This window comes from Pelophylax lessonae (genome assembly GCF_965119305.1).
Source record: "Pelophylax lessonae genome assembly, chromosome: 13".
Lineage (NCBI taxonomy): Eukaryota > Metazoa > Chordata > Amphibia > Anura > Ranidae > Pelophylax > Pelophylax lessonae.
The window spans coordinates 71899712-71920578 of record NC_138780.1 but is presented as its reverse complement, the minus strand read 5'-3'; the positions used below and the strand labels follow the sequence as shown (position 1 = coordinate 71920578).

Here is a 20867-nt window from a genome sequence, read left to right as displayed (position 1 = left end):
GTGTTGAGACAAACCATTTAGCACTGACAGGGGTGCTTACAATGATGATCAGCTTTTATCTATTCATGTAATACCTTTATCCGAACAGAAAAAAAACTGTTGCTGTAGCTGCTTGTGTAACTGCAGTGTGAGCTGGAATTTGGCTTCAATTTGTTAGCAGGGGCTGACTGGCAATTTTCGTACAAATCAGAGGCCCATGGTGACTCGGCCCTCCTCCCACTCTTCCTCTTCCTGGCCTCCTCCTGACCCCCATTCCAGGCTGAAGCTCTGCTTCAGGTACTCTCTACTCACTAGCTGAATCTGTGTTCCCGACCTGGCAAGCAGGGGGCAGTTGGGGGGAGCTGGGATAGCTCAGTTGAGGCTGGCCAGAGGAGGAGAGTCTCAAGTAGGGCATGGAACTGGCCTCTGCTCAGACACAGTTTACACCATCCAAGCTGGGGGGGGAGGGGGAGGCCTGCACTCTGTCCTTGTCTTCATCCTACACTCTGTAGGTCAGCAGTGGGGACGTTTTACTTCTCTTCACCAGGAATCCTTTAGGCATGCCTATGGCAGAAGCAGGCCAGCATTTTTACAGGACATCAAAGCGGCCCCGGGGGCAATTTCCCCCCTGCCCCCTCGCCCAGTCCTCCCCTGTTTGTTAGTGTATTTAAATCTGCATATCTAGTATATCTAGTACTCCCCTCCCCCCCCCCCAAAAATTACAATACTGCAGACTGCTGTTGCCTGTGTACTAATTTATCCAGAGTAGAGGCACTCTATTACAGAAGGTGTGTTACTGGCTAGATCACCAGGTGAAAACAGTGTGAGAGAAAGAAAACTAATGCAGCCATCACATCTAATGTAATATATTACATTTTTGGTTTTGGAATTAATCCCACTTTAATCCCTTCATATCCAGGGGTGATTAAAAACCTTCCTGATCTGGACCTCCTGCTTAGCTTACCACATTAATATTCATACTACTGTTTAGTACATATTAGACTTTGTTTTATTGATTGTTTTAATAAATTCTCTGAATGTATTTTTATTACAAGCATGCAAATAGTTTTTAAAAATAACAGTGTTATCTTTTTAAATGCATACCATTTCAAAATGTTATATTAATAATATTTCAAATAATTTACATGCAATATTTTCTTCGATTTGTTCTGATTACAATGACATCAAATATATGATAATGGTAGTATAGCGTTTAAAAGAAATGGTGTTATCTTTTAGGCTTTCAAGGTGTTAAACTTTCTCTCTTACCATGTTCTAAGTGAAATGGCTTTAACTTGATATGGATTCAACATTCTAGTAAAATCATTGTATCTAGAAAAGTAGATGTCATTAAATATTTTGCAAGTGGTGTATTGCAAAATTGGTATCCATTTTACGTTACTAGAAAGATAGACTTTTTTAATTGATCGCCCCATGTAGATAGTATACCTGCTTTTTCTACATCTCATTGAGCCTAGTACATGTATTTGGGCTTTCAGGCTGCAGCATTCAGTGGTTAGTTGTTTGGCTACATGTTGTCTTTGTAATGAAAATTACCCCCTAAAAAAAATGATACTATGACACGGTTGAGAAAAGTAGACCTTAAGGCCCCTTTCACACTTGTTCTGTGACTTGGGACTGCAAAGTCGCATGGCAAGTCATACCCCATGATTTTTAATGAGTATCATTTATATCTGTGTCCCTGCACTACTTTGACAAACAAACGGAACGCCTCTAAGTGCAGTAAGTTTTTTTTCCAGTAAGCACACAAGATATATAAACTCACATGAAGTGAAAGGTAGTAGGCTCAATCTGGTGCCGGTGGTCCGCGGAGATGGTAGTGGGCTCCAGTGTCCGGGAAATAAGGAGATGACTGAAGCCGGTATAGGAAGACAGAGAAGCCGGCTGTAGTCTTCCGGAATCGGCTGATCAACACTTGAAAAAAGAGCGCGCATGCTCTGAAACGCGTTGTGTCATTCCCCTGGTCTCGGTGATGTCACACGGCACACGCTGCGTTCCAGCTTGGCAGGCGGAAATCAGCTGATTCTGGAAGACTACAGCCGGCTTCTCTGTCTTCCTATACCGGCTTCAGTCATCTCCTTATTTCCCGGACACTGGACCCCACTACCATCTCCACGGACCACCGGCACCAGATTGAGCCTACTACCTTAAACTTCATGTGAGTTTATATATCTTGTGTGCTTACTGGAATAAAAACTTACTGCACTTTAAGGCGCTCCATTTGTTTGTCTTTGCCTTTTTCACATAGCTGACTTCCCTGTGCTGTGGAGCTAGCCCTTTGTTGCGGACTTACATTCCGGTCACATTGGCACATTCTGCCCCATTATTATTATGATGGACTTGAATATTCCTTATGGTATGTCATGCATATAAATGTATTGTTCTTATCACACTACCTGCATGTATAATTATTGTTTGGTCCCTCATATACTGGCCACTACCGACCTCACTATAGCAGCCCAGAGCGCCAGCTCCTTTTTCCTTCCTTTACCTGCACTACTTTGGTCCAACTTTGATGCAACAAGTGGTTCCAATCCGTGTGACATGTGAGTGTGACTGGCTATCAATAAGGCTGGTTCACACAGGTCCAGGGCAGCTGCGGAACGGATTGCAAAAGGGTCCTGTGTGTGTTTGGTTCCAGTTCAGGTGCAAATTCAGGCAAAAATGTGAACCTGAATCACACTTGAACCGGTAAACAGACACACCCTGGACCCCAGGCACAAACCCACACCCGCACATATGTGAACCCGGCAGGTACTGTGCAATAGTGGTACTTCTACTTTTGTTTCTTCCAAGATTCATTTGAGATGATACAAAAAATATATATATTTTACCATTTTTACTGAAAAGATGAGAATAAAGATAACAGTGTGACACTGAGTGCACCATATTTAACCGAAAGTTTAACCGAGAGAAAGAACATGATGGGTCTCAGTAACATGCAAGCTAATGGAAGATAAGTAGATGTCCTATGGCAGTGATGGCCAACCTTGGCATCCCAGGTGTTTTGAAACCACATTTCCCATGATGCTCATGCCCTCTGCAGTGTAGTTGAGCATCATGGGAAATGCAGTTCCAAAACATCTGGGGTGCCAAGGTTCACCACCACTGTCCTAGGGTGAGTTCACATGAGCATTACAAAGACACGTGTATACACTTGTAAATGACATTGAAATGTGTTTTTGGCCCATTTTGCACATATTTAGGAGACATTTGTAAAGCACTGTCTAAAACTTTCACAATGCATTGTTAAACAGTTCTTTTTGGAGGAATCTTCATTAAAACCTCCCCAAATGCATTGCAAGGGTCCGGGGTGTGCTTGGCATGCTTTTCAGTGCACTATCACTGAATGGAATTAGAGTGTATGGCAAGCAAACCAACACAAATGCATTCCGCATTTTATGTGTGTACTGGGCTGTTCACTTTTTGTTACAGAACAGGCATTGGCTGTGCAAAGCCGTATATATCTTCAGTATTGCAAAGGAAATGCCACTTACTTTATGAGTAAATTAGACATTACTGTGCATTCATTTTGAGATATCTACGTGTTCACAGGCTACAGCCACTCTAATTGGAATACAGAGTATTCCTGTCACAAATATATCATTTCATCACAATTTTGTCCTTCATGCTAATCTTCTCTGCCATGGAGAGGGAAGATGAATCAGTGCTGCAGAGGGAACCTTTATTACTGTAACTAATAATATATTTTCCTTTTAATCACCATTGGCTAATCATGGTCATCGCATGGTCAAAAATGCCTGGTACCACAGACAGTGGCATACTGTACATAGAGTGTGAAGTGTGATTGAAAACTCTGTTTTAGAGCTATCATGATTGGCTAATTGTGGTGATCATGTAACCTGCAATCATGCAGAGAGCAGTTCCTGATCTCTTGTATAGTATCCATAGCTACTGCTCTGCCAACACAGGGAACTTGCACACAGAATATTCATTTGAAGATGTTATAAATGTCATGAGATCCTCCAAATGTTTCTTGGGATGTTCATGAGTTTTAATATTAATACTGTGTTTTTTGAATGTATTGACTGCAACACAGGGCATAGCTACAGTATCTCACAAAAGTGAGTACACCCCTCACATTTTTGTAAATATTTTATTATATCTTTTTATTTGACAACACTGAAGAAATGACACTTTGCTACAATGTAAAGTAGTGAGTGTACAGCTTGTATAACAGGGTAAAATTGCTGTCCCCTCAAAATAACTCAACACACAGTCAATGTCTAAAATTCGAATTGGGCCCAATTAGCCATTTTCCCTCCCCGGTGTCATGTAACTCGTTAGTGTTACAAGGTCTCAGATGTGGATGGTGAGCAAGTGTGTTAAATTTGGTGTTATTGCTCTCATTCTCTCAAACTGGTCACTGGAAGTTCAACATGGCACAATCATGTCAAATAACTCTCTAAATATCTATAAAAAATAATTGTTGCTCTACTTAAAGATGGCCTAGGCTATAAGAAGTTTGCCAAGACCCCAAAACTGAGCTGCAGCATGGTGGCCAAGACCATACAGCGGTTTAACAGGACAGGTTCCACTCAGAATAGGCCTCGCCATGGTCGACCAAAGTAGTTGAGTGCACATAATAAGGGTCATATCCAGAGGTTGTCTTTGGGAAATAGACGTATGAGTGCTGCCAGCATTGCTGCAGAGGTTGAAGGGGTGGGGGGGTCATCCTGTCAGTGCTCAGACAATGCACCACACACTGCATCAAATTGGTCTGCATTGCTGTCGTCCAAGAAAGAAGCCTCTTCTAAAGATGATGCACAAGAAAGCCCGCAAACAGTTTGCTGAAGACAAGCAGACTAAGGACGTGGATTACTGGAACCATGTCCTCTGGTATGATGAGACCAAGATAAACTTATTGGGTTCAGATGGAGTCAAGCGTGTGTGGCCGCAACCAGGTGAGGAGTACAAAGACAAGTGTGCCTTGCTTACAGTTAAGCATGGTGGTAGGAGTGTCATGGTCTGGGGCTGCATGAGTGCTGCCGGCACTGGGGAGCTATAATTAATTGCGGGAACCATGAATGCCAACATTTACTGTGACATACTGAAGCAGAGCATGATCCCCTGCCTTCGGAGTATTCCAACATGATAACAACCCCAAACACACCTCCAAGATGATCACTGCCTTGCTAAAGATGCTGAGAGTAAAGGTGATGGACTGGCCAAGCATGTCCCCAGACCTAAACCCTTTTGAGCATCTGTGGGGCATACACAAACGGAAGGTGGAGGAGCGCAAGGTCTCTAACATCCACCAGCTCCATGATGTCGCCATGGAGGAGTGGAAGATGACTCCAGTGGCAACCTATGAAGCCTGGTGAACTCCATGCCCAAGAGGGTTGAGGCAGTGCTGTAAAATAATAGTGGCCACACAAAATTTTGACACTTTGGGCCCAATTTGGACATTTTGACTTAGGGTTGTACTTACTTTTGTTGCCAGCGGTTTAGACATTAAAGGCTGTGTGTTGAGTTATTTTGAGGGGGCAGCAAATTGACACTGTTATACAAGCTGTACACTCACTACTTTACATTGTAGCAAAGTGTCATTTCTTCAGTGTTGTCACATGAAAAGGTATAATAAAATATTTACAAAAATGTGAGGGGTGTACTCACTTTTGTGAGATACAGTATGGTCAGAAAATAGCGTGAGCTAAGCAGTACAGGTTTTGATTCACAATTACCCATGTGAAATATGTATAGAGAGAAAGCCTCAAGCATCTACTTGTGCAATTGCTTCTTTATGTATTATGTATGCTGATGGATAAAATGAGGAAAATGTACAAACCCCATTCCAAAAAAGTTGGGACACTGTACAAATTGTGAATAAAAACAGAATGCAATGATGTGGAATTTTCAAATTTCAATATTTTTTCAGAATACAACATAGATGACATATCAAATGTTTAAACTGAGAAAATGTATAATTTTAAGGGAAAAATAAGTTGATTTTAAACTTCATGGTATCAACACATCTCAAAAAAGTTGGGACAAGGCCATGTTTACCACTGTGTGGCATCCCCTCTTCTTTTTGTAACAGCCTGGAGACTGAGAAGACAAGTTGCTCAAGTTTAGGAATAGGAATGTTGTCCCATTCTTGTCTAATACAGGCTTCTAGTTCCTCAACTGCCTTAGGTCTTCTTTGTCACATCTTCCTCTTTATGATGCACCAAATGTTTTCTATGGGTGAAAGATCTGGACTGCAGGCTGGCCATTTCAGTACCCGGATCCTTCTACGCAGCCATGATGTTGTGATTGATGCCGTATGTGGTCTGGCATTGTCATGTTGGAAAAGGCAAGGTCTTCCCTGAAAGAGACGACGTCTGGATGGGAGCATATGTTGTTCTAGAACTTGGATATACCTTTCAGCATTGATGGTGCCTTTCCAGATGTGTAAGCTGCCCATGCCACACGCACTCATGCAACCCCATACCATCAGAGATGCAGGCTTTTGAACTGAGCGCTGATAACAACTTGGGTTGTCCTTGTCCTCTTTAGTCCGAATGACATGGTGTCCCAGTTTTCCAAAAAGAACTTCAAATTTTGATTTGCCCTCCACAGAACAGTTTTCCACTTTGCCACAGTCCATTTTAAATGAGCCTTGGCCCAGAGAAAATGCCTGCGCTTCTGGATCATGTTTAGATATGGCTTCTTTTTTGGCCTATAGAGTTTTAGCCGGCAACGGCGAATGGCACGGTGGATTGTGTTCATCGACAATGTTTTCTGGAAGTATTCCTGAGCCCATGTTGTGATTTCCATTACAGTAGCATTCCTGTATGTGATGCAGTGCCGTCTTAAGGGCCCCGAAGATCACGGGCATCCAGTATGGTTTTCCGGCCTTGACCCTTACGCACAGAGATTGTTCCAGATTCTCTGAATCTTTGGATGATATTATGCACTGTAGATGATAACTTCAAACTCTTTGCAATTTTTCTCTGAGAAAATCATTTCTGATATTGCTCCACTATTTTTCGCCACAGCATTGGGGGAATTGGTGATCCTCTGCCCATCTTGACTTCTGAGAGACACTGCCACTCTGAGAGGCTCTTTTTATACCCAATCATGTTGCCAATTGACCTAATAAGTTGCAAATTTGTCCTCCAGCTGTTTCTTATATGTACATTTAAATTTTCTGGCCTCTTATTGCTACCTGTGCCAACTTTTTTGGAATGTGTAGCTCTCATGAAATCCAAAATGAGCCAATATTTGGCATGACATTTCAAAATGTCTCACTTTCAACATTTGATATGTTATCTATATTATATTGTGAATAAAATATAAGTTTATGAGCTTTGTAAATTAGTCCATTCCTTTTTTACTCACAATTTGTACAGTGTCCCAACTTTTTTTGGAATTGGGTTTGTAAATATAAGATTATTTTTCTGTTTTAAATGTTTATCAGTTGTAATGTTTATGATATGTGCTCTGATGTCTTCTCTTGGTAATATGCATAATTGTCTCTTGCTTAGCTCTTTCAATTCTTTCTATCTACTCGCTGATATCAGGCATGACCCATATTAATTTCTGTTTATTTATTTTGCAAGACACGATAAAGCATTTAGGATGCCTAAAAGGTATGTACGGAATGTCAGTCCTTCATCTGTAGATATGCAATTAGACAATGACCTACATATCTCAAAGTTAGAACAGCAACAGTTGAAAAATATAAACGGTGGCAATAAAAGTCCAAAAATGACAAGCAGTCAGAATGATTCTCAGAGTTGTATTTAGATTTCTAGTTGCCCTTGGCACATATAGCTGGTTATTCTTTTTTTTGTACAAGCTTTACCTTGTGTGTCCTCAAATGTATGATTACTGCTACAAAAAAAATCTAAAGTGGCTCTGATTTAATGCATTCTCTAAGTACTGTACTGCAAAGGCCCCTTAATTAGGAACCTTTAGAGAAACAGGGGACGATAGGGTTGATTTACTAAAACTGGAGACTTTGCACCAGTTATAGTAAATAAACCCCAACGGGTGTTTTATGAGTGTCTTGTGACTCCTCCCTGATGTCTCCACCCCTGTAATTAAACTTGATTAACACTTGATTAACACTTGTATCCAGACTTAATGATAGCAATCTGACCATATGAGAAGTTTTTTGATGGGTTTTCCATGTGACCTGGAAGTTGCCAGATGACAGGATCAATCAGATTTAGCCCCATATATTATGTATGGCATAGTCTGCACTTGTGCTTATAGTTGGTATGCTAACATGAACACTGACCATATTCTCTTACTGTGATTTGCTTACAGTTACTCTCAGATGATAACTGACTGGCCTCTACCTATCTTGGCCGTTTGTTTGATTCTTATGCTGGTGTGCACTCTGGCAGGACTACTGGTTGGACAAATGCCAGACTTTTCAGAGCCTTTGATGGTGAGCCTTCTCTAATTCAAATTATATTGTCAACTCAGAAAAATAATATCTTCAAAGTGACAGAACTTAGATTATCATTATTGTCAAGATAAAACAGAACAGTATGATCTCCACTTAAAGGTTAACTCCAGACAACTATTAAAACTGCATTTGATGTCTAAAAAACCTTGGAGCTGTATTAAAATCTGAACATCCAATCAGCCTATATTTAATGTACTGTATATACAGTATATTTTTGCAGCCTATCTATAATACTGTGATGTAACATGCTGGTCAGGAGTGAAGTATCTATCTCATAGTTACATAGTTACATAGTAGGTGAGGTTGAATAAAGACAATAGTCCATCCAGTTCAACCTGTGTAGGTGTGTGTGGCTGGAATCATCTCACATAGCCCTGAATGTTCTGATCCTTGAGATGTACGTCTAATGCCTCGTACACACGCAACGATTTTCGGCTTGTTAGTATGATGCTTGCGACAACCGACTGTGACTTTTCGGCCGAACAAAATCTGGTGTGCATGCTATAAAATTTTTGTTGGCCTTCAACATAACGGCCGATTTTCCGTCAGTCAGTACAGATTTCGGCAGACAAAAATCTGATGAGCAAGACTGGGCATGCTCAAAGAAGAAAAAACACACGGAAAGTAAACCAGCACATGACATCACTTCTGAAGTTGGTTTTTGTTGGCCAAGAAAATTTGTGTGCAGTCTAGAGCACATTTCAACCAACACAACAACACTGGACAAAAGTCGACCGATCGGTCGGCCGATAATCGTTGCGTGTGTACAAGGCATAAGAGTCTTTTGAAAGCCACCATACTTCCCGCAGAAACCACCTCTTGTGGTAGAGAATTCCACAATCTTGTAGCCCTAACAGTAAAGAACCCCCCACATTGCCTGAGGTTAAAACGCTTCTCCTCTAATCTCCAACAAACAACAAAGTGACTAAATAGGTCAGGTTATAAACACTTGGCTCGAATGGCCACATAGCCCAAGAAAAGCTAGAACACCAGGTTAGCACCAACACTGAAATGCCATAGGTTGAATTGGTTGGGCTTGCTTACCTGGATCACTAGGACAAACATTATGGTGGGTTTCTGAACATGCTTTCACCTTTTTTCTTTGATGGGATAGTTTAATGCACTACAGCTATGCCTCATGTCTTATACAACAATGCCTTTTTTAAGCATGTTCAGAAGCTGATTTATTCACTTACTGAGTTTGCAGCTTCTTTAACTTTTAATCCTTGTCCTTATTCCAGCCTAAGTGGCATGATCACTGCTCTGGGTTTCCTCTTTCAGGGTGGCTCCTTTCTCTTGCAGGATCCTATGCAGCCTCGCTTGCATGCCAGGACTAGAGTTGTGTCTTCCTACATTGTGTTCATCAATAGAAACACACAGCTCAATAACCTAGGATGGCAAGGCTCTCCTCTGCTTCTCCCTGCCCCTCACCCCTACCTTCTTCAAGCTGACAGCCTGACTCAGGGCTTCACTGTCCACTATTACATATAGTTACATAGTAGTTGAGGTTGAATAAAGACAATAGTCCATCCAGTTCAACCTGTGTAGGTGTGTGTGGATGTATTCATTTGCCATACACCTGAATGTTCTGATCTTTGAGATGTACGTCCAAGAGTATTTTAAAAGTAGCCATACTCCCTGCAGTTACCACCATTTGTGGAAGAGAGTTCCACAATCTTATTGCCCTTACTGTAAAATAACCCTTTGCGTAGCCTAAGGGTTAAATCGCTTCTCCTCTAATCGCATTGTGTGGCCTCATGTCCTCTTACATTCCTTGCGACTGCATAGTTTTTTTCCTATGCTGAGATCACCATTGAGGTATTTGTAAATCGCTATCATGCCCCCTCTCAGGCATCTCTTCTCCAGGGAGAATAAATCAAGTGCTTGTAATCGCTCCTCATAATTAAGGTCCTCAAATCCTCTAATTAATTTAGTTGCCCTTCTCTGGACTCTCTCCAGTTCCAGCACATCCTTCCTGAGGACCAGCGACCAGAACTGGACAGAATACTCCAGATGTGGTCGGACCAGAGTTTTATAAAGTGGAAGGATTATAGTCTTATCTCTGGAATACATCCCTTTCCTTATGCATGCTAATATTCTGCCAGCTTTGACAGCTGCCGCTTGACATTGCATGCTATTGCTTAGTCTATCTTCTACTAAGACTCCCAGATCTTTCTCCAGATTACTTCTATCCTTTTAGGACTGGATGTTAAGGACATATTCACATCAGAATACGGTGGGGGAAAATGCATTTCTTGTGCATTTTCTGAACCACGTTAAAAATGCACTGCAGTTCCAATCTGCAGTGGGTGTAATTGCTATCTTAATGACACCCCGAATTCAGGTTGCAAACGCCGTGCGTGTGCCTGCACCAGATCGAATGGTACAGTAGTACTATGTGATCTGGTTGTTGTGCGTTATCTAAAGTAGCGCATGCACTACTTTTGGTGTGGTCTGGCAGGATTTCAGCTCATTCAAATTAATGGGCTGAAATCGTACTGCACCCAGAAGATATGTGAATGGTGTGAACTGGCATTCAAGGAAGCAGCCCAGTTAGGGTCCTTTCACACAGGCTTTTCACCCGCCGGACTCCGTTTTGCTCCGTTTCGCTGAGCAGGCGGATGACAGCTCCATCTCCGCTTACTTTGCAGAGACAGAACTGTCAGATCCTCGCTCCCCTCTATGGGAGATCGGATGAAATGGATCGCCTGTCCGTTTTCATCCGATCCGTTCCTACAGAAGGATGGAAAATAGGGTTTCCATCCTTCTGGATTTCACGGACAAGATCGGATCGGAGAGCAGCAGGTGTCAGCCAAGATTTCACCGCTGGCATCCGCTGCTCCATAGAGATACATGGATCATCCGATCAGGTCCTCCTGAAAAAAAAAATATTAGGTGGACCTGATCGGAAAGCCTGTGTAAAAGGGGACATAGAGTAGAAGCCTGCAATCTTGAAAGATAATTTACTGGAGAATATTTATTGTATTGTGTTCAATATGTTTAAACAAAGAAAAAACTATGATAGTTTAACACTAATTTAATTAAGTGTACCTTCAAATTTACATCCAAAAACTCTCATTTGTTTCATGCTTTATCATCTGACTATTGTTTAACCACTTGCCGACTGCCGCACGACTATTTACGTCGGCAGTCAGCCCCTCACAGGCAAAGTGACGTAGGGCTACGTCGCTAGCCTCTAAGGGTTTTGGGAGGGAGCGCACGTCGCCGGATGCGCGCTCCCGCGCGGTCACGGACCCCCCCCCCCCGCGCGTGTGTCCGGCGGACCCGATGTCCGCCGGGCACTCGCGATCGTCCGTGATAGCGGGAGAAAGGCAGGCGGCTAGTGTAAACAAAGCCGCCTGTCAGTCTCCCCTGTGTATGAATGGTGATCAAACGGTTCTACTATGTTGATCACTGTTCTTACACATCAAGCCACAGCCAATCACAGTTAGAATCACGCCCCTAGGACACACTTAACCCCTCCCTCTCCAATACAGTTAACTCCTTCACTGCCACTGTCATTTTTACAGTAACAGTGCATATGTATAGCACTGATTACTGCAGTAATGTCACTGGTAACCCCAAAAGTGTCAAAAATGTCACTCAAGGGTCCGATCTGTTTGCCCCAATGTCGCAGTCCCGCAAAAAAATCGCAGATCGCCGCCATTACGCGTTAAAAAAAAAACAACAAAAATTACAAAAATCTTTCCCTTTGTTAGTAAACGCAATAATTTTTGTGCAAACCACACATACGCTTTTTGCGATTTTTTTTACCAAACATATGGTAAAAAAAAATTGGCCTAAAATGCTAAAAAATTTTGATTTTTACATTTTTTTTCTTTTGGGGAATTTCATATAAAAAAATGTGAAAAATATTGTTATTTTCTTTTACCAAAAGAAAGCTCTGTTTGTGAGAAAAAAAGGATGCCAAATTCATTTAGGTACAGCGTCGCACGACCGCGCAATTGTCCGTTAAAATCGCACAGTGCCGAATCGCAAAATAGGCCCTGGTCAGGAAGGGGGTAAAATCTTTCGGGGCTTAAGTGGTTAAAGGGATATCTATGAAGATGCCTGATATATTTAACACATTTCAAATGCAACAAAATATCTGGAATAAAACATCTAGAGCATTGCAGAAATATAAACCAAATGTAGGGCATTTGGCAGTCAATTGAATATATTCAGTTATGCTAACGATGTGTATTTCTGCTATGAGACTTGATGACTTTCTGTTCTTTCCCTGTCATAGGGATTTGAGCCAAGAGATACAGAAATTGGGAGGAAGTTAATGACCTGGAAAAATATGCAGAGCAGTACAGCATACAGAAGGGCATTGCCTGTCTATCCACACAATGAGAAGAACAGGTATAATGACAGTTTTATTGTTGAATCACTTCTATGCCATCTGCCTGCCAAACATTTCACACAGAATACGATCTGCAATTTACAGCCTAGGTAAATAAACTGTGACGGTGCTGCAACTAAACAGAATGCTGGTAGATGAGAAGAAAGCTATTCCAGTTTGGACCATTAAAATGTAATTACATCTTTCACCATGTTAGATCATACAATGTTTTAAAGCAGGGTAGTGAGTTTGTAAAAATATAGCCTACCTTGTTTTATTATCCTCATAAAAACAGTTTTTGGAGAATCTATTTTACTCAGGGGGAAATTATCTAAATTTGCTTGCGGCCATGCTGTTTACAGTGATCTCTACTGTGTCAGTATGAAAGAAAACATTACGGGCTACCGGTAACTGTCATGACACCAATACATTTCCCTGAAGATGTCAGCACTAGGTAGGTGATACTTGGTTGGTATTTACAAACCTTAGCAACTAAAGCTCCATACACACGGGCATCGGGCTGGTAAAAAAAAGGGCCGAAATTTGGCCCCTGTGTATGGCACCGTGTCTAACAGAAACTGGCATCTGTTGGACAAGCATGCTGGAAAACCAGCAGCCAACTGGCTCCCAATCAGCGTTCTGGCGGGGGGCCGTCCTCCTGTCCCTCCTGTCAGAACACAATAGTTCAGTGAGGGAGATCGCTGTACTAACGTTGGATCGTTAGTACAGTGGCTCTGATCGGAGCCAACAGTAAAAAAACGAATAGTGTGTACTTGGCTTTACTTTCCTACCTAACAATATAAACTTTTAGCGTTGATGTTCCCAGGAAGTCTGTTGCTCTTTTTTTTCCCATTCTCATCATCGCTATGTTGTCAAAAGTATTGGTCATCTGCCTTTACATGCACATGAACTTTAACCGATACTGCAGCAGGCAGCCCCTCCTGCGCGAACTGATGTAGGTATACGTCGGTCACGCGCCTGCAGCTAGGGGGCGAGCGCGCGGCAGTGGCTGCGTACTCCCACCCCCACTCGGCACCCTGCCACCCACAATCGTTCCCCTCTAAGAGAGAAGGTCGGTCTGCTATTGTAGGTATACGTCGGTCACGCGCCTGCAGCTAGGGGGTGAGCGCGCGTCAGTGACGGCGCACTCCCACCCCCACTCGGCACCCTGCCACCCACAATCGTTCCCCTCTAAGAGAGAAGGACGGTCAGCTGTTGTAGGTATACGTCGGTCACGCACCTGCAGCTAGGGGGCGAGCGTGCGGCGGTTGCGGCGCACTCCCCCCCCCCACTCGGCAGCACCAATTGCGGCCTCCCACCCGCAATCGTTCCCTGCTAAGAGAAAAGGACGGCAGCTGTTGTAAACACAGCTGACCGTTCTTCTCTCTGGAATGATTACAGAGCTCCTGTGATCCTTCTATATAGGATCACAGGTCTCTATGGTCATTTCACAAGCCCCTCCCTCTAACAGTTAGAATCACTCCCCTAGGCTCACATTTAACCCCTTGATCACCCACAGTGTTAACCCCTTCCCTGCCAGTGTCATTATTACAGTAACAGTGCATATTTTTAGCACTGATTACTGTAGTGATGTCACTGGTCCCCCCAAAAGTGTAAAAAGTGTCAGTTATGGGTCCGATCTGCCCGCCGCAGTCCCGCTAAAAAAGGCAGATCGTCGCCATTAGTGTTGAGCGAACACGGACTGTATTATTCGTGTTCGTACCGAATAATTGGATTTTTTGTACCCGAACACGGACACGGACACTTTACTGTATGTTCGGGTAAAAATCCGTGTTCGGTCGTTTTATTTCCGGGTTTTGCATGCTTTGGCGCTCTTTTCATGGCGGGCTTTCAACAGCCAATCAACAATCGTTTAACTGGTGTGCCTTAAGCCATCCCAGCCATGCCTGCAAATGTCTCAGTAGCTGTGATTGGCCGTCTGAAGCATGTGACCAAGTCTTTATAAGTTCGAGGCAGCCGCAGCGGCGTCATTATGCTGCTTAGATTCAGGGACAGAGCACACATCAACGTGCTGGCTGCTGATTAGGGAAAGATAGGCAGGAAAAAACCATTTGTGTCCGGATAGAATTGAGGGACAGGTCGGAGTGTTTAGGCAGGGCGAGTTGTAGGCATTTTAGGGATAGAGTCTGCTGAATTATATAGGGTCAGTGTCTTCTACAAACTACAATCGATATTGCTGTGTGGGGGGTGGGGTCTGCACTCAATCCTGATCTACGATCTCTTCTCAATCCTGTTAGGGACAGAGTCTGCTGAATTTTAGGGAAACTGTGTTCTACAAACTACAATCGATATTGCTGTGTGGTGTGGGATTGGAGATAGGCAGGTGTCAGTGATCCACATCCATTTTTCTGTGTGTGAGCTGCAGTGAACACAATCTTTTTGGGCTGCAGTGAACACAATCTTTTTGGGCTGCAGTGAACACAATCTTTTTGGGCTGCAGTGAACACAATCTTTTTGGGCTGCAGTGAACACAATCTTTTTGGGCTGCAGTGAACACAATCTTTTTGGGGTGCAGTGAACAAAATCTTTTTGGGGTGCAGTGAACACAATCCTTTTTGGTGTGCAGTGAACACAATCTTTGTGGGGTGCAGTGAACAAAATCCTTTGTGGGGTGCAGTGAACACAATCTTTTTGGGGTGCAGTGAACAAAATCCTTTTTGGGGTGCAGTGAACAACATCCTTTTTGGGGTGCAGTGAACACAATCTTTTTGGGGTGCAGTGAACAAAATCCTTTGTGGGGTGCAGTGAACACAATCTTTTTGGGGTGCAGTGAACACAATCTTTTTGGGGTGGAGTGAACAACATCCTTTTTGGGGTGCAGTGAACAAAATCCTTTTTGGGGTGCAGTGAACAAAATCATTTTTGGGGTGCAGTGAACACAATCTTTTTGGGGTGCAGTGAACACAATCTTTGTGGGGTGCAGTGAACACAATCTTTTTGGGGTGGAGTGAACAACATCCTTTTTGGGGTGCAGTGAACAACATCCTTTTTGGGGTGCAGTGAACACAATCTTTTTGGGGTGCAGTGAACACAATCTTTGTGGGGTACAGTGAACAGAATCTTTGTGGGGTGCAGTGAACACAATCTTTGGGGGGTACAGTGAACACAATCTTTGTGAGGTGCAGTGAACACAATCTTTGTGGGGTGCAGTGAACACAATCATTGTGGGGTGCAGTGAACTCAATCTTTGTGGGGTACAGTGAACACAATCTCATACTGAAGGTTTGAGGGTGCTGCCTGTTCCATACTCCCCCCTACTCCTCATCTAGCCTTTTAGGGGTACAAACAATAGTAATTGGGGCCTAGTGTGGTTGTGTACGTGTGATATACATACACTTTTTTGGGATCATATTTTCTATTCCGCTATTTAATCAAAAACCTTTGGGGATCAGTTAAATTGGGGGATAGTCTGTGTTGGTACGTGTGAGAGAGATCCACCTTTCCAAGTTGTTGGGGTTCATCTCATACTTCTGAAGGTTTGAGGGTGCTGCCTGTTCCATACTCCCCCTACTCCTAGCCTTTTAGGGGTACAAACAATAGTAATTGGGGCCTAGTGTGGTTGTGTACGTGTGATATACATACACTTTTTTGGGATCATATTTTCTATTCCGCTATTTAATCAAAAACCTCTGGGGATCAGTTAAATTGGGGGATAGTCTGTGTTGGTACGTGTGAGAGAGATCCACCTTTCCAAGTTGTTGGGGTTCATCTCATACTTCTGAAGGTTTGAGGGTGCTGCCTGTTCCATACTCCCCCTACTCCTAGCCTTTTAGGGGTACAAACAATAGTAATTGGGGCCTAGTGTGGTTGTGTACGTGTGATATACATACACTTTTTTGGGATCATATTTTCTATTCCGCTATTTAATCAAAAACCTCTGGGGATCAGTTAAATTGGGGGATAGTCTGTGTTGGTACGTGTGAGAGAGATCCACCTTTCCAAGTTGTTGGGGTTCATCTCATACTTCTGAAGGTTTGAGGGTGCTGCCTGTTCCATACTCCCCCTACTCCTAGCCTTTTAGGGGTACAAACAATAGTAATTGGGGCCTAGTGTGGTTGTGTACGTGTGATATACATACACTTTTTTGGGATCATATTTTCTATTCCGCTATTTAATCAAAAACCTTTGGGGATCAGTTAAATTGGGGGATAGTCTGTGTTGGTACGTGTGAGAGAGATCCACCTTTCCAAGTTGTTGGGGTTCATCTCATACTTCTGAAGGTTTGAGGGTGCTGCCTGTTCCATACTCCCCCTACTCCTAGCCTTTTAGGGGTACAAACAATAGTAATTGGGGCCTAGTGTGGTTGTGTACGTGTGATATACATACACTTTTTTGGGATCATATTTTCTATTCCGCTATTTAATCAAAAACCTTTGGGGATCAGTTAAATTGGGGGATAGTCTGTGTTGGTACGTGTGAGAGAGATCCACCTTTCCAAGTTGTTGGGGTTCATCTCATACTTCTGAAGGTTTGAGGGTGCTGCCTGTTCCATACTCCCCCTACTCCTAGCCTTTTAGGGGTACAAACAATAGTAATTGGGGCCTAGTGTGGTTGTGTACGTGTGATATACATACACTTTTTTGGGATCATATTTTCTATTCCGCTATTTAATCAAAAACCTTTGGGGATCAGTTAAATTGGGGGATAGTCTGTGTTGGTACGTGTGAGAGAGATCCACCTTTCCAAGTTGTTGGGGTTCATCTCATACTTCTGAAGGTTTGAGGGTGCTGCCTGTTCCATACTCCCCCTACTCCTAGCCTTTTAGGGGTACAAACAATAGTAATTGGGGCCTAGTGTGGTTGTGTACGTGTGATATACATACATTTTTTGGGATCATATTTTCTATTCCGCTATTTAATCAAAAACCTTTGGGGATCAGTTAAATTGGGGGATAGTCTGTGTTGGTACGTGTGAGAGAGATCCACCTTTCCAAGTTGTTGGGGTTCATCTCATACTTCTGAAGGTTTGAGGGTGCTGCCTGTTCCATACTCCCCCTACTCCTAGCCTTTTAGGGGTACAAACAATAGTAATTGGGGCCTAGTGTGGTTGTGTACGTGTGATATACATACACTTTTTTGGGATCATATTTTCTATTCCGCTATTTAATCAAAAACCTTTGGGGATCAGTTAAATTGGGGGATAGTCTGTGTTGGTACGTGTGAGAGAGATCCACCTTTCCAAGTTGTTGGGGTTCATCTCATACTTCTGAAGGTTTGAGGGTGCTGCCTGTTCCATACTCCCCCTACTCCTAGCCTTTTAGGGGTACAAACAATAGTAATTGGGGCCTAGTGTGGTTGTGTACGTGTGATATACATACACTTTTTTGGGATCATATTTTCTATTCCGCTATTTAATCAAAAACCTCTGGGGATCAGTTAAATTGGGGGATAGTCTGTGTTGGTACGTGTGAGAGAGATCCACCTTTCCAAGTTGTTGGGGTTCATCTCATACTTCTGAAGGTTTGAGGGTGCTGCCTGTTCCATACTCCCCCTACTCCTAGCCTTTTAGGGGTACAAACAATAGTAATTGGGGCCTAGTGTGGTTGTGTACGTGTGATATACATACACTTTTTTGGGATCATATTTTCTATTCCGCTATTTAATCAAAAACCTCTGGGGATCAGTTAAATTGGGGGATAGTCTGTGTTGGTACGTGTGAGAGAGATCCACCTTTCCAAGTTGTTGGGGTTCATCTCATACTTCTGAAGGTTTGAGGGTGCTGCCTGTTCCATACTCCCCCTACTCCTAGCCTTTTAGGGGTACAAACAATAGTAATTGGGGCCTAGTGTGGTTGTGTACGTGTGATATACATACACTTTTTTGGGATCATATTTTCTATTCCGCTATTTAATCAAAAACCTTTGGGGATCAGTTAAATTGGGGGATAGTCTGTGTTGGTACGTGTGAGAGAGATCCACCTTTCCAAGTTGTTGGGGTTCATCTCATACTTCTGAAGGTTTGAGGGTGCTGCCTGTTCCATACTCCCCCTACTCCTAGCCTTTTAGGGGTACAAACAATAGTAATTGGGGCCTAGTGTGGTTGTGTACGTGTGATATACATACACTTTTTTGGGATCATATTTTCTATTCCGCTATTTAATCAAAAACCTTTGGGGATCAGTTAAATTGGGGGATAGTCTGTGTTGGTACGTGTGAGAGAGATCCACCTTTCCAAGTTGTTGGGGTTCATCTCATACTTCTGAAGGTTTGAGGGTGCTGCCTGTTCCATACTCCCCCTACTCCTAGCCTTTTAGGGGTACAAACAATAGTAATTGGGGCCTAGTGTGGTTGTGTACGTGTGATATACATACACTTTTTTGGGATCATATTTTCTATTCCGCTATTTAATCAAAAACCTTTGGGGATCAGTTAAATTGGGGGATAGTCTGTGTTGGTACGTGTGAGAGAGATCCACCTTTCCAAGTTGTTGGGGTTCATCTCATACTTCTGAAGGTTTGAGGGTGCTGCCTGTTCCATACTCCCCCTACTCCTAGCCTTTTAGGGGTACAAACAATAGTAATTGGGGCCTAGTGTGGTTGTGTACGTGTGATATACATACACTTTTTTGGGATCATATTTTCTATTCCGCTATTTAATCAAAAACCTCTGGGGATCAGTTAAATTGGGGGATAGTCTGTGTTGGTACGTGTGAGAGAGATCCACCTTTCCAAGTTGTTGGGGTTCATCTCATACTTCTGAAGGTTTGAGGGTGCTGCCTGTTCCATACTCCCCCTACTCCTAGCCTTTTAGGGGTACAAACAATAGTAATTGGGGCCTAGTGTGGTTGTGTACGTGTGATATACATACACTTTTTTGGGATCATATTTTCTATTCCGCTATTTAATCAAAAACCTTTGGGGATCAGTTAAATTGGGGGATAGTCTGTGTTGGTGCGTGTGAGAGAGATCCACCTTTCCAAGTTGTTGGGGTTCATCTCATACTTCTGAAGGTTTGAGGGTGCTGCCTGTTCCATACTCCCCCTACTCCTAGCCTTTTAGGGGTACAAACAATAGTAATTGGGGCCTAGTGTGGTTGTGTACGTGTGATATACATACACTTTTTTGGGATCATATTTTCTATTCCGCTATTTAATCAAAAACCTCTGGGGATCAGTTAAATTGGGGGATAGTCTGTGTTGGTACGTGTGAGAGAGATCCACCTTTCCAAGTTGTTGGGGTTCATCTCATACTTCTGAAGGTTTGAGGGTGCTGCCTGTTCCATACCCCCCCTACTCCTCATCTAGCCTTTTAGGGGTACAAACAATAGTAATTGGGGCCTAGTGTGGTTGTGTACGTGCGAGATACATACACTTTTTTTGATCATATTTCCTATTCCGCTATTCAATAAAAACCTTTGAGGATCAATTGAATTGCGGGATAGTCTGTGTCGGTACGTGTGAGAGAGATCCACCTTTCCAAGTTGTTGGGGTTCATCTCATACTTCTGAAGGTTTGAGGGTGCTGCCTGTTCCATACCCCCCCTACTCCTCATCTAGCCTTTTAGGGGTACAAACAATAGTAATTGGGGCCTAGTGTGGTTGTGTACGTGCGAGATACATACACTTTTTTTGATCATATTTCCTATTCCGCTATTCAATAAAAACCTTTGAGGATCAATTGAATTGCGGGATAGTCTGTGTCGGTACGTGTGAGAGAGATCCACCTTTCCAAGTTGTTGGGGTTCATCTCATACTTCTGAAGGTTTGAGGGTGCTGCCTGTTCCATACCCCCCCTACTCCTCATCTAGCCTTTTAGGGGTACAAACAATAGTAATTGGGGCCTAGTGTGGTTGTGTACGTGCGAGATACATACACTTTTTTTGATCATATTTCCTATTCCGCTATTCAATAAAAACCTTTGAGGATCAATTGAATTGCGGGATAGTCTGTGTCGGTACGTGTGAGAGAGATCCACCTTTCCAAGTTGTTGGGGTTCATCTCATACTTCTGAAGGTTTGAGGGTGCTGCCTGTTCCATACCCCCCCTACTCCTCATCTAGCCTTTTAGGGGTACAAACAATAGTAATTGGGGCCTAGTGTGGTTGTGTACGTGCGAGATACATACACTTTTTTTGATCATATTTC

The 20867-nt window shown here is 42.9% G+C and overlaps 1 protein-coding gene across 2 annotated transcripts in view; it reads left to right on the top strand.

The window, feature by feature from the left end:
• Positions 1–20867, top strand: part of DISP2 (dispatched RND transporter family member 2) — a 105220-nt gene that overhangs the window by 45278 nt on the left and 39075 nt on the right. Inside the window, exons 3-5 of one of the 2 annotated variants that reach the window (XM_082275405.1) lie at positions 7566–7595; positions 8278–8401; positions 12672–12787. In XM_082275405.1, the coding sequence (XP_082131531.1) occupies positions 7566–7595; positions 8278–8401; positions 12672–12787 (270 nt within the window). The remainder of the gene's footprint in view (positions 1–7565; positions 7596–8277; positions 8402–12671; positions 12788–20867) is intronic. The other variant, XM_082275406.1, reaches the window with a different exon arrangement.